This window comes from Thamnophis elegans, chromosome 11, assembly GCF_009769535.1.
Source record: "Thamnophis elegans isolate rThaEle1 chromosome 11, rThaEle1.pri, whole genome shotgun sequence".
Classification (NCBI taxonomy): domain Eukaryota; kingdom Metazoa; phylum Chordata; class Lepidosauria; order Squamata; family Colubridae; genus Thamnophis; species Thamnophis elegans.
In genome coordinates, this window is record NC_045551.1 from 12,606,831 (window position 1) to 12,621,169 (window position 14,339).

The 14,339-nt window shown below is 41.5% G+C and overlaps 1 protein-coding gene across 2 annotated transcripts; it reads left to right on the forward strand.

Moving 5' to 3' along the window:
• Window positions 1-237: 237 nt before the first annotated feature.
• Window positions 238-14,156, forward strand: ITPA (inosine triphosphatase). Of its 2 annotated transcripts, XM_032226400.1 has the most exons (8): window positions 244-450; window positions 1,831-1,888; window positions 3,009-3,073; window positions 4,549-4,622; window positions 8,049-8,080; window positions 9,143-9,258; window positions 13,478-13,554; window positions 13,926-14,156. In XM_032226400.1, the coding sequence occupies exons 1-8, from the start codon at window positions 382-384 to the stop codon at window positions 14,047-14,049; spliced, it is 615 nt and encodes a 204-aa protein (XP_032082291.1). In that variant the 5' UTR covers window positions 244-381; the 3' UTR covers window positions 14,050-14,156. The 2 variants fall into 2 exon arrangements, with proteins under 2 accessions (XP_032082292.1, XP_032082291.1); XM_032226401.1 differs by lacking the exons at window positions 13,478-13,554; window positions 13,926-14,156 and adding an exon at window positions 11,747-12,231 and having other exon boundaries at window positions 238-450.
• The last annotated feature ends 183 nt before the right edge of the window (window positions 14,157-14,339 follow it).

The following is a 14,339-nucleotide window of genomic DNA, read 5'->3' on the forward strand; positions in this document are numbered from 1 at the left end:
ACGTTCAATGGATTTCGGAATTTGCAATAGGTCCCTCCCTCCATCTTGGCTTTTTACGTCCAATGGGTTTCGGAATTTGCAATAGGTTCCCCCCCTCCATCTTGGCTTTTTACGTCCAATGGGTTTCGGAATTTGCAATAGGTCCCTCCCTCCACCTTGGCTTTTTACGTCCAATGGGTTTCGGAATTTGCAAGAGGTCCCTCCCTCCATCTTGGCTTTTTACGTCCAATGGGTTTCGGAATTTGCAATAGGTCCCGCCCTTTTTCGGCGTGATTGATCGTATACTGTCAAAGCTGGCTTGTCTTCGGAGAGCAGGGCTGCGCAGGGCAACCTGGAGGATTTCACGATTGCTTGAGTTAACTGCGCAGGCGTCAGAGCGCGATGGCGATGTTACCGGCGGCTGGCCGAAGCGTGGTGTTTGTCACCGGCAACGTTAAGAAACTGGAGGAGGTGGGCAGCGGCTTCCGTGACTCTCTGCCGTCGTTTACGAAGCGCCTGGGTGATGGCCCTGGCTAGCAGTTTAGCTGTTTTTCTGCTGCTGCGAATGGTGAACGTGATACTTACGGGCCAGCGATTCTCAATCTCAGCAACTTTAAGACACGGAAACGTCTTCAGCTCCCCAAATTTCCCAGGCAGCTTTCTGAGGAATTCTGGGAGTTGGAGTTCAACACATCTTAAATTGCTGAGATTGAGAAAAAGCTGTTTTTCGCTAACGAATAAAGGGGCCAGCCCTTGCAAGAGTTGGCATTTCTACATATCTTCCACCACAACTCACAAATAGACAGAACGTGAGTTTATTGGTTAAGTGTTTCTCAACCTTGGCAACTTGAAGATGTCTGGACTTCAACTCCCAGAATTCCCCAGCCAGCGAATGCTGGCTGGGGAATTCTGGGAGTTGAAGTCCGGATATCTTCAAGTTGCCAAGGTTGAGAAACACTGGGTTATGAGAATTGAGGTTATTGATTGCTGTGGCGCTGAAACCAAATTCTGCAATGCTTGGATTACCTTGCAAAAGTCTTGGGACAGCCAAGATTGATATACCTCTTTTATTACCGGCTTGGTGTCTGAATATTTGCAATCCTAGCAAACACTGGTGGAAAGTAAGGATGCTTTAACTCTTAAGCTATCCATTCTATGGATTTAAGCATTAGTATCTCCAATTTGTAGCGCTGTTGTGTTTCCCCACTTCTATACGTTTAAATCCAAAAAATAATCTAGGCAGAAAACCTTTTTTGATTGATGTCACTAGGAACTGTCAGTTCAGAAATACCATCATCTTCATTTAATAACCCCTTACGGGATGGAGTCTGGGCATGTAAATGGAGCTAGCAGAGGGTTTTAATGGCCGGATGCCCTTCCTGTCGCCAATGCAGTTTTGTTCAGCAGCAGATATATTCTCAGTGTGTCAAGAGAGAGAAATATCTGCCTCTACCCAGGACCAAACTCACAGCCTCCTGATTGTGAGGTGAGAGTTCCACCTCTTAGGCCACTGCACCACAGCTGTCCAGAAATACCATCCCCAGAGGAAAATTTCTTCATCCTATACTTGTAACAATAACTCTTGGCGGTGTAGAAGAAAATAAAAGCGAAGCAGAAAAAGCTACCACATGCCTAGAAGAGTCCCCACAATCAGTGTAGAGGAATCCTTGATGAAGTAGGAAGCTTTTAACAATTTTCTAAAATATGAAAAGCTAATATGGCATTTGGGCTTCTCAGAGAAAGAGAGTCCATAATAAAGGCACTGCTACATCCTCCAAGATATGGTTAAAGAGGTGTAACTTGTGAAAGCTTATTAGTATTCAAAACTAACTACTTTTCTTTATCTTGCAGGTGATTCAGATTCTAGGTGACTCCTTTCCATACAAATTGGTGGCAAAGAAACTAGACTGTGAGTTCACGTTTCCATTTGTCTGGTATCTTAGCAAACTACTTGTTAAGTCTATCCCCGTTAGGAGACTGGAGTTCTGCAGCAGAAGTTAGTAACGAATAAGCTGCTGAATAGTCACTCAAAGCCACCGAAGGTAAAACAAAGAATAGCTTTACTTGTGTAACAAAAATAGGATAAATAGTCTCCAAACAGACTATAAGCAGTCTTGGAAGTATATACACAGTCTATTTACAATGCGTTGAAGTTACAGTTGCTCAACTCACAATTCACCATGTAGACAGGAAACTACTATACAGACTAGCCACCATCCAATACACAGTCTTTTCTCCAAATACTAAGCTCATACAGTAACAGTCGGGAACAATCAGGAGCATCAGGAGAAACCGTAATAGTTCCTTCCTCCTTTTATGGCTGCTTAAAGCAATAGCATCCAATTACATCTCTCTAGCATTTAAAGTAACATACATTTGTTACAATCATGGCTTATGCTTATACATATACATTGCCAAGCCAAGACTAGGGTTACATCCCTACAGAGGTGGGTTCCTACCAGTTCGCAACTATTCGGTAGAACCGGTTCGTCAAATCTACCGAACCGGTTAGAAGAAGTTCCACCAGTGGACCCGGAAAGCAGGCCACACCTACAGAAGAGGTTCCAAAAAATTTTGAAACCCACCACTGGTCCTTGGATATGATTATTCTACACTATCATGCTCATATTTATAAAACTCAGTGCCTCTGTGAAAGGTAAGGATGACTACTGTGTTTGTGGTGCGTTCAGAACATTGCGTGTGTTGAAGTTGTTTTAACGCAAACCAAAGATGCTTTTTAAAAAACAAGTTTACATCATATTCTCATGCATGCCAGTGCTGTGTGTGAGGTAATTTAAGGTGGTTCTGACAAGTGTCGTTGGCATCTTCATATCCGGTCACATGGGCGGCAAGCCACTCCCATCTGGTCACATGGGCGGCAAGCCACTCCCATCCGGTCACATGGGTGACAAGCCACTCCCACAAAGGAGGCCACACCCACAGTAGATTTCGAACAATTTTTGAAACCCACCACTGCATCCCTAACACTACTGATCACCACTAACCTTACTTTTCTTTAAATTTTGTAGTACCTGAGTACCAAGGGGAGCCTGATGATATTTCTACCCAGAAGTGCCTGGAAGCATCAAAGCAGGTAGAAATATTCCTTTAGCTCATAACATAAGGCAATAAGAAACTCAGAAAGCCAGGAAGGTTTTATCATTTATGCTCAGATAAATTTTGTTGTATATTCCATAGAGAGGTACAAGCAGTTTTGACCAATGGTGGGTTCCTATCGGTTCGGACGAACCGGCGGTAGCTTGGCGGCCTGGCTCGCTGGAACCGTCAGTGACCCAGGCCTGCCACGCCCCCGAACCGTTTCTCCTGGCGGTGCCATCCTGTTTCTGGTTTTTGTGTGTGCATGCGTGCCAGGAACCAGATCACCAAATGGATGATGCGCATGTGCACACTGGAAACAAAAAGATCGTTTTCCTGGCACGTGCATGCGCACCAGGTGGCTCCTCTTCTGCTTTCTAGCATGCCAATGTGCATGAAGAATAGCTGGCTGCTGCGCCCGAACCCGGAAGAGCAACTGGTGATGGCTCCGCGTGCCAGGGGAAATGGGTCCGTGTGCCACTTCTGGCACGCGTGCCATAGGTTCACCATCACGGCTCTATAACATTCCAGACAAGCTTCCAGTGATGGGACACCCACAGCTTCTGAAAGCAAGTTTTTCCACTGTTTAATTGTACTCACTGTAAGGAAATTTCTCCTTAGTTCTAGGTTATTTCTCTCCTTGATTAGTTTCCATCCATTGTTTCCTATCTTGCCTTCTGGTGTTTTGGAAAATAGGATGACCCTGTCACGGCTCCTTCACTTAATAACCAAGAAAGAAACCACTCAACTCCATTTTGCAGAAATAAGAGTACTTTTACTGGTTATAAGTAATGAGAAGCTAAGCAAAGCTGGATCTGAGCAAAAGTGTGCGAAAGCATTAGATATCAATACATGACCCATTCCCCTCCCCTTGGTACCCCAGTCCACAGTCCAATCGTATATCACCACAACTGTCAGGTGGGAAACATCTTCAAACATCATCATCAGGTTGGAATGTTGAACAGTTGGCCTTGGCAGGAAATTCCCCTCCTTCCACATGTGCAAACAAATGCGAGAACAACTCCCAATTAGCAGTCCTCCTGTACAGATTATTTCCCCCACCCAAATACCATGCCCTCCCTCCCCGTTTCAATGGCAGCCGAAAAGCAAGCAGCAAAACAGGCTGACAGACCCACTCATCTTTGTGGCAGCCCCTCAAATATTGGAACACTGGACATTTTGCTAGCTCTGATTACATTTTGTCACTGTCATCTTTAAAAATTCTGCACTCCAACTATTAGGCCATTCTGTTTATATCCATCTGGCATCTACATTATATACCTTCCTAACAGTGGTTCCTGCAACAAATCTTTAAATTATATTATTGCTGTCAGAGACGCAGAGATTAACTTGGGATGAAAGTTGCCTAAAATTTTTAGAAAGCTTGATTTACAACATGTGGAATTACTTCCCAAAAAATAATTTAGGTTTTCATTGTTCTTTTGTTGTTTTATTATTATTTTCCTTTAACAGATTCAGGGACCAGTTATAGTGGAAGATACCTGCTTGTGTTTCACTGCTCTTGGAGGTCTCCCAGGGCCATATATGTAAGTTGGACTCCAGTAATTTGATGAGGGGATAGCTGATAATTGGAGAAAAGAAAATACTGCAGGGTAGAGGTAAACAGGTGAGAAGGAATATTAGGCATAAAGGAATTTGTTTATTTTAATTATCTAGACTGAAAGTTCTGTTGTCTTTTTTGCATCCCTATTACAAGCCTTTTAAAAAGGAAATCAGAGGTCTAGATATCTGTTGGTTATTTCCTATCTGGACCGGGAGGCCCTTCGGATGGTCACTCACGCCCTCGTCACCTCAAGACTGGATTACTGTAACACGCTCTACATGGGGCTGCCCCTGAAGAGTACTCGAAGACTGCAGTTGGTCCAGAATGCAGCCGCGCGAGCGATAATGGGTGTACCTAGATACACCCATGTTACACCTATCCTCCGCGAGCTGCACTGGCTTCCCATTGGTCTCCGGACACGCTTCAAGGTGCTAGTCGTTACTTTTAAAGCCCTACATGGTTTAGGACCTGGTTACCTGAGAGACTGCCTCCTGCCATTTACCTCCCAAAGACCAATTAGATCACACAGATTGGGCCTCCTCCGGGTACCATCGACGGGTCAATGTCGGTTGGCAACCCCCCGGGGGAGGGCCTTCTCTGTTGCTGCCCCGACCCTCTGGAATGATCTCCCCGTAGAGATCCGGACCCTCACTACTCTTCCGGCCTTCCGTAAAGCCACTAAGACCTGGCTGTTCCTGCAGGCCTGGGACTGTTGATCAGCATCCAGCCCCATTTTAAGTGTATGTATGTTGTGTAATTTTAAAATGATTATATTTCTATTTTTAATTTTTAATTCCCTTGTTTGTCTGTAAACCGCCCAGAGTCCCCTGGGAGTGGGTGGCATACAAATACCAATAAACTGAAACTGAGTGCTTTGATACTTAGAACTATTATAAAGCCTCCTCCCTCCCTTCTACAGTTCAGTGTTGTGAACATTTCTGGAGAAAAAGAAAAAGAAAAAAACAGATATTACAACATTAGAGACTCAGTTTGGTAGAGGAGTAAAAGCACTAGGCTAGAAATTGGAAACGGATGGGTTATAGTTCTGCCTTAGGCACAAAACTAATTAGGTGATTTTAGCTTCTTTCTAAATTCTAGGATGACCACTATGGTAAATATTTTCTTTTAAAAAAAAAAACTTGCCAAGAAATCACAAGGACTTGCCCAGGCAATTGCCAAAAGCAGGACTGACATAATTGCACAAAAATAAATGAATGACAAAATTAGGAAATGTATGACAAAAAGGAAATCACAATTATTTTCCTGTGAGAAAAGACTAATCTTATTGTGGCTCTGTCATTTGAAATGAAGGAGAATTAAAAAAAACATGGACTCTTATGGGCTCTCACCATTATTCTTAATGTCCCTAGGCTTTGATCAAGGGAAGCAAGTAGTAATTAATAGAATGAAGGACATGGAATTCCAAGAAGAACTAAATAGGTTGCCTCTCCACAGTAGGGACAGAATCAAAGAGGGTGTGTGGGAATCGGCAAGATATCTAAATGACCTGATCTTCCCAAAACAAAGAATAGCTTTCTTCAGAGCCAGATTTAACCTTCTTCCTTCAGCACTCCTCCAGGGCAGGTATAAGAGAACACCTATTGCAGAACGGGTTTGTACATGTGGTAAAGGAGAAATGGAAGATAATTCACATGTTCTATTACACTGCAAGCTATACAGAGCTTGTAGGTCTGCACATATTCTCCCCTTATTAGAGAGATTGCCAGGGAGTGCAGACAATTTTTATCTAGACTTTCTCCTCCAGGACACTAACCCGGTTACCATGTATGCAGTGGCAAAGTTTTGTGCTGCTGCAATGTCCATAAGAAAAAAATTGGCTACAGAAGTATAGTTGTCATCTTGTACCAATTATCTGGACATACCTCTAACAATCTTGGGACCATTGTATTTACTCCTATACGTAACAGCGTTGCACCCAGGTAAACCAGGGAATGACTCGAACAATCTGAGAACATGTATGTTATTTTCCATTTTTAACATCAATACTTTTTAATTATATCTTAATGTCAGTATTTTTTAACATGGTGTAGAAACTAATGTGTATTGCTGGTCTTTGACCATAATAAAGATTTACTTACACGGAGTATATAAACAATTCTTAATATAGATGGTATGCATAGACCAATGATTCTCTCCTCACCCTATTAAAACCTGAGATCATCCAATGAGGCTAAATGTAGGAAGATTCAATACTGAGAGAAGAAAATGCCTTTGTACACAACACACAGTTCAACTGCAGTGGTTGTTGCCAACTATTGTATTAATGGCAGCAATTGGACAGTTTTAAAAAGGAGTAGGCAGTTTCATAGAAGAGAAGTATATCGATCCTTCCTGATACTGATGACGATTGACACCTACTGAATCATGGGCAACAGGGATGTTAGTTACTGAGAAGTGACTGTCATCCACCACCCAGGCTTGTGGGTATCAAAACTGGATCCCATTGGCCAAAGTACGGCACCGAATCTTGAACAGGATGATCTCTGGCATAATCCAGCTGGGCTGTTAAATAAGAAATGCTGTGTTCATGCATTGCATTTTGTTTTAGTTCCCATTGTCATGCAAGAAGAGAAGAGGGATCCACTCTAAACTCTTGTTAAGGAAGTCTTTTATGTTTTGATTTCTTGTATTTCTGATAAGGCAGACAATAAAGTGGAAGGACGCTGTTCCTGTGTCAGTTGTGCTGAACAAGAATTTGCCAGCTCAGCACTGTGTCAGCGTTCCAAGTATCATGTAGAATTAAATCAGAGTCCAAGGCAAAACGATCCTTAAAGTTCCAATTTAATAAAGCAGACATCTTAACACATCTGTCTTAATCCCAATTCTGGAAATGACATCAGAATCCCACCCAGTTAAAAGTTCATGATCTTGTCCCCACACCCACAATCCATCACATGGTCCAATCTTCTTCCACGCTGGCGTCTCCACCCAGCTGCTTCCGGTCAGGTGTAAAAGTGCAGAGACAAAAGATGACCTTGACTTCTAGAAAAGAATGAAAACAATACATTCCACAATCCTACTCCTGTCTATTCCCCCCTCCCATCAACTATACTAATGAAACAGCATAATGAAATAAGAGAAAGTGTGGCAGGCCAAAATTCTAAAAGGAATATAATTGCAGGCCTGTCACACTGATGTTTTCACTGTTAATTTTTATATATTTGCTCTATTTTACTTACTATTTTATTTCTGTTTTATTTCTTCTCTTTAAACTGCACATTTTCTTGGAGCTCTTCTACAAAAGTGGAACTGTTATTTGGATTAAATATTTGGCAATTTATTTAACAGATAGTTTTGGTCTTGCCTTGCTTGTTGAATAATGTTCAGGTGTTTTTATTATTATTGTGACAGTGAAAAATATAATGATTTATGCCTGTATTTGTTTCAGAAAATGGTTCCTAGAAAAGCTAAAACCAGAAGGTAATTTCAGTGTTCTATGTGCTACTGTTCTTCCATCCTCTCTTCTTGATTTATATTTGCAAACCCTTTTTGTCCTATTCCATTCTATTTTACAGTAGAAAGCTAGGATAACTTGTAAAGTATTAAAAAGGCTTTAAGTTTTTGTCTGATTTCATATTAAAGTATCTATTTGGCAGAATTGGTCCTAATGTTCCATATCTTAGATTTGAATTAGTCTTTATAAAGCTGAATTATATTGATATCATCTATTTAAATAAAAGTTTTTCTTCTGCCACAAGCATATATACAGGAACAGAAAAGAATTCATTGAATTTTTAACTGCACTATGTTGTAGAATAATAGAAAAGCTAGTAGTCCTATTGGTTTTTCTTTAATATATATCAAACACATTAGACATATGGATACCTGTTCTGACCCCCCTTGTTCCATAACCAAGCACACTCCGAGCCAAAGATAGGTTATGGCATTTAATTAACAGACAGACAGGTCCTTGGCAGCAAACCGGCACAGACAAGCTTGGGCAGCAATAACCACAGATAAGGCTTGGCAGCAATCCAGCCTGCCAAGCTTCTAACAGTGTTCTCTGACATTCAATCCTCTGTTGACTTCTGCAAGAGGGGCGTGTGCACAAGCAGTCTTTTTATAGTCTGGAGAGGAGCCTAATGACCACCAGCTGAGTGCAATTACCTCCTGTAACTGCGCAACTGTTCCTGACCCCTATTAGCTCTTCGGTATCGTGCATCCAGGAACAACTCACTACTGGCTTCCGGCTCACTCTCCCTTGTCTCCTCCCCACTGGTCCAAGGCTCAGGTGCCTCCTAGTGGCCAACCAGCCTCTGTGTGCCCTGCTCGGAGTCGGAACCCTGTCCAGGGTCCTCCAGAGCCGACTCATAGGGCCCCTCGCTGTCGGAGTCTGGTGGCAGCTCCAACGGCTCCTGCTGGGCCACAACAGATACCTGATCAATTCCAAAACATGTGAATTGCCATTTTGTGTCCTACACATCTCCCATCAAGCAAAATTTAATGAAGAAGAAAACATGACTTTGTTTTCTTATTGCTTAGGTCTCTACAAACTGTTAGCGGGATTTGAAGATAAATCTGCTTACGCTCTCTGCACCTTTGCTTTCAGCACTGGAAATCCAGATGATCCTGTAAAGTTATTCAAAGGCCAAACTCAAGTGCGTATGACAATGTTGTGTTATTTGTGTTAGTAAACGACCTGAGGAATTGAACTGTATTTCTTTCCTTAGCATAACAACAGCCACTTTCAGCATTCGTACATAACAACTTAAAACATAATCCAAGTGCTTCAATAAGGTTATCTCATTTTTAAATAGTGCCCAAAAGTAGGCTGGTGCTATTACATACGGGGAGAAGTAACTAACATTATTTATGGCAAATAAAAAACAGTATAGGTAGGTAGGTAGGTGAGAAGGAATGAAGAAAGATAAGTTGGTTGGTTTGCTGTGCAAGAGTAATGTGATTGATAGTGGGATATATTTCTGCAGCTGTGTGAAAAAGTCCTGCACGCTTTCAGTTTTAAGCTGTATTTACATATTTAATCAACTTTTCACTCATAGAAACCACACAAAATTAGTACTTCGATTAAAATTTCTGCAGTCGGATTGAGATGCATAATTTTTATTAATATAATCAAAGTCTTTTTAAGGTTTTGAGTGAGTTTATGTACTAAAACAAACACAACTTGAATTTTCGAGAATGTTAGGATCGAAAGTAGCCAATCAGCAGCGAGCTTTGGCTGACCAATCAAAATACACAGAGGCTAAATCTATGAGCCAATCAATGTTGTCATACTCTCTGGCTATAAATAGGCATGAAAAGCATCGAGAAATTTAATTTAGCTCTGGCTGTGGGCAAGGATGAAGGCCTTTGCTTTCACCAGTACTGGGCAGAGGCATTGCATCATTGTGCTTCATGAAGAGGGTTACTCCTGTACAGAAATTGCCAAGAGAGTGAAATGTCATCGCACCACAGTGAGCAGAGTGGTTGAAAAATACCAAGTAACTGGTTCAATTTATAACAGGCTCCACTCTGGAAAAGAAAGTTGACAAAACGGCAAGATCGGGCTCTGCAACGCATTTTAATGGCTGACAGGAAGTTCACCTCACCTCAGATTACAAGAATTTGGGGTGAAACGTGATGTAAAAGTGTGCACAAGCACAGTACATCGCAAACTGCTTGCCAGAGGGCTCAAAGGCTGCAGGGTTCGAAGTAAACCTTTGCTCACAGACGCTCATCGCTCTCGTTGACGTGCGTGGGCCAAGAAGTATATCAAGTGGACCAACAAACAGTGGGCCAAGGTCATCTTCAGTGACGAGAGCAATTTCTACTTGACTGGGAATCAGTGCAATAAGTATGTCAGAAGATTTCCAGCTGAAGAATTTAGGCCGTACTGCCTGAATCTCTCTGTGAAGCATCCATTGCACGTGATGATCTGGGGCTGTATCGCTGCTTCTGACATTGGTCGGAGACAAATCATGCAGGGAATCATGAATTCCAAGCAGTATGTTGAAGTCCCGGAAAAGACCATACTTCCTTCAGCTCAGAAACTTGTCCAGAAGGACTTTTACTTCCAGGATGACAACGCTCCTTGTCATCGAGCCAAGTCCACCCAGCAGTGGATGAAGAAGCATGGTGTTCGACTCCTGGATTAGCCAGTTCAGAGCCTGGATTTGAACCCAATTGAGAACCTGTGGGCCAAGATTGTTTATGAAATAAGCAAGAAGCATCTGAAGGCCAAGCAGGAGCTGATTGAATCCATTATTGCAGCTGGCACCACATTGTCACCAAAGATCATGTGCAAAGGCTTATACAGTCTATGCTGAAGCGATGCTGCCTGGTGATAAGCAATAAGGGCTGGCCAATTTCATATTAGTGACCATGTTTGGTTACCTAAACGGTCCTTTTGGGCCACAAACCATAAAAATGTTAACAAACACTAACATCAGCCTTAGTAATTGCAACACGTATGCCACTGGGTCTGCATCAGTTAATCTGTTTTCATAGTCATTGTAAGCATGCATTGTAAGCATGCAAGAAAATTCACAATCCCCATCCAAACAGCACCAAATTGCAAAAAGCTTATGCTTTTCACTTAAAAACCACCAGTATTTATTTCAATGTAACAATATTTGCATAGCAGCTAGCATGAAATATCATAAAATCAATGGCCTGTCCAAAAACTGTCAAACTGATGCAAAGGCTATCTGATGATGTTGCAGAAAAGGCTTAAATGAAAAATGCATTTCCCCAAATTGCCAGTTTTTCGCCACTGGTTTTTTTTAAAGGTTTTGCAGGGACAGATTAATATTTGAAAAGGAACAAAAGTTTTCCCTGCCAAAATGGCTGCTTGTGCTGTTGAATTGTACCTATGCATCTTAAATTTCTGAACAGTCACAAGTGGGGTGTAGATGGCCACGTAGGGGATTGGATTTATTTGGATTTGGATTTATTACATTTATATGCCACCCTTTCCCCCGAAGGGGAGTCAAAGGGGGCATGGACTGTGCCCATGCCCCCTGTGCGAAGGGGGCATGGACTGTGAACTGACCAGCCGTTTCTGTGCACTAGTATTCACATCCTGCTACATATCATTTAGTGGCTTCAGAAATATTAATCTATTTATTTTTCTGATTTCCTTGTCAGGTTTCTTCCTTTGCTGGTTTGAACGTTGTAGCCTAATCCATAGGAAAAGAAAGACTTTAAAATTCATTTTTAATTAATTGTTCTGTCCGGAAATTTCTCCTTGTTTCTAGGTTGGTTCTCTTAATTAATTTCCATCCACTTCTTGTCCTACCTTCAGAGGCTGTGGAAAATAGTTGACACCCTCTTTGTGGCAGCCCCTGAAATATTGGAACAATGCTGTCATCTCACCCCCAGTCCTTCCTTTTGCTAGATTAGACAAATCCAATTCCTGCAACTGTTCTTCATATATTTTAGCTTCAGCCCCCTAAGCATTTTTATTGCTTTTTCTGCACTCTTTCCACAGTCTGTACTCTTTTTATAATATGATCACCAAAATTGGACACAGTGTTCTAAGTGGGATTTTACTGAGGTTTTATAAATCAGTACTAATACTTCACTATCCGTTAATGCAGTGTTTCTCAACCTTGGCAACTTGAAGATGTCTGGACTTCAACTCCCAGAATTCCCCAGCCAGCGAATGCTGGCTGGGGAATTCTGGGAGTTGAAGTCCAGTCATCTTCAAGTTGCCAAGGTTGAGAAACACTGCGTTAATGCAACCTAGGAATTCTGTTGCCTTTTTGGGGGCTACTGCAGCACATTGATGGCTTATGTTTAAGTGACGATTGTCCACTAGGACTCCCAAGATCCCTCTCATGGTTACTGCTATTGGGTCCAGTGTTCACATCTGTTGAGATCCTTATGTATCTTTCTTGACCCTATTTTTTGTGGCAGTGGCTCCAAATAGGTATTGCCAAATAGGTATTGTCTGTAATTTTGGTAAGTTCCCCTTCTATACCTTTATCTAAATGGTTTATGAAGATATTGAAGATTTCTGGGCCTAAGACAGAACCTTGAGGTACCCCACTGCATATTTCCCTCCATGTAGATGCAGCTTCATTAAGGACTACATCAGTGGCGGGTTCCAAATCCCATTGGAACCGGTACTGTGCAATGGGGCTTGGCATCCCCCACATGAACATGTGCAGCGAGCACACGCATAGTGCATGCATGCATGCTTACCGCCCGCGATGCTCCAGCTGCTCGGCAGAGCATTGCGCAGGTTCTGTATGCTCCGTGTGCGGAAGCCCCGAAAACATCAAATACCAGTAAGGAGGGCGGGCGGGTGGGCCCTCCGCAGCACCATACCAGAACAGTACCTGGTGCTTCTGGCAGGCACCATTACGCCCGTACTGGGGCGTACCAGTCGTAACCCACCACTGGACTACATATTGAGTACAGCTAGTCAGCCAGTTACAATTCTGCCTGGTGATGATTCTGTCTAATTCACATTTTTCTATCTTAATCTAATAGTAAATTGTGGTCTACTTTATCAAATGCCTCACTGAAATCCAAGCAAATTGTGTCCATAGCATTTTGCTGTTCCACTAACATAGTCACTTTGTCATAAAATAAGATTTGTCTGATTTGTTTTTGACAAATCCATGTCTGGTTATAACTTTGCTTGCCTCTGGATGTTCACAGATTAATTGCTTGATTATCATTGCTTGATTATCTAATCCAGAATCTTCCCAGGTATTTAGGTGAGCTGATAGATCTGTAATTTCCTGGATCCATTTTTTTTTTAAAGATGGGGACCATTATCAGCTCCTTTTCAATCCTCTTGTGTATCGTGGTGGTCTAGGTAAGGCCTAACTCTGAAAATTCAACATTAAATATCTCTCTTCCCTATAGGGGCATATAGTTGAACCAAGAGGACCTCGAGATTTTGGATGGGATCCTTGCTTCCAGCCAGAAGGCTACACTGAGACGTAAGGGAATATTTTCTCTTTAGTTATAATTGCTCAGTAAAATTACCCAGTCACCGTTGTACAATCAAGTATTAAGAAATGTGCAAACTCTGCTCTACAAAATACCAGTTTTGTCTTAAATATTTAGGAATGTGTTTGTCAGCAGGCATTTGGATTATTCTATTGTTTTATTCTATTTAATAATAATGGATTTAGTACAGATGTTCCATTGGCAATTCCCGTATCTCCCAAGAAGAGTATTTGATCAAATCATTCCTTAAGACTCAATATTTAAGACAAGAAATAGACAGTAAATTTAATTAACCCATTATAATACTAGATGAATAAGAGTTGAAGTTTCTCATGGTGAAGTTGTAAATTGTCTTTTGCAGATACGCTGAATTGCCGAAGCCTGTGAAGAACTCTATCTCTCATCGTTACAAAGCCTTGAAAGAGCTGTCTACCTATTTTGTTCAACACCACAACCCAGCAGAGAGCCTATCTTGTCCTAGTTAACCTGCATGGATCTGTGAAATGTTTTTTTTTAAATATAAAATTAAAATTAAAGCATAAGCATGTTTCCTGTCTGTACAAATCATGTTCAGTAAATCTACTTTTTTTTTTAAAAAAAAGATGTGTGTCTTGTCTTACTTTTCCTGAAATTTGTGGTGAAATACTAAGATTTTCACCGAGGATAAAAGATGAATTCCAGATGACTTTCTAAACACTTGTATAATATTCACCCCCCAAAAAATAATAATAATAATAATAATAATAATAATAATAATAATTCAGCTATCATAATG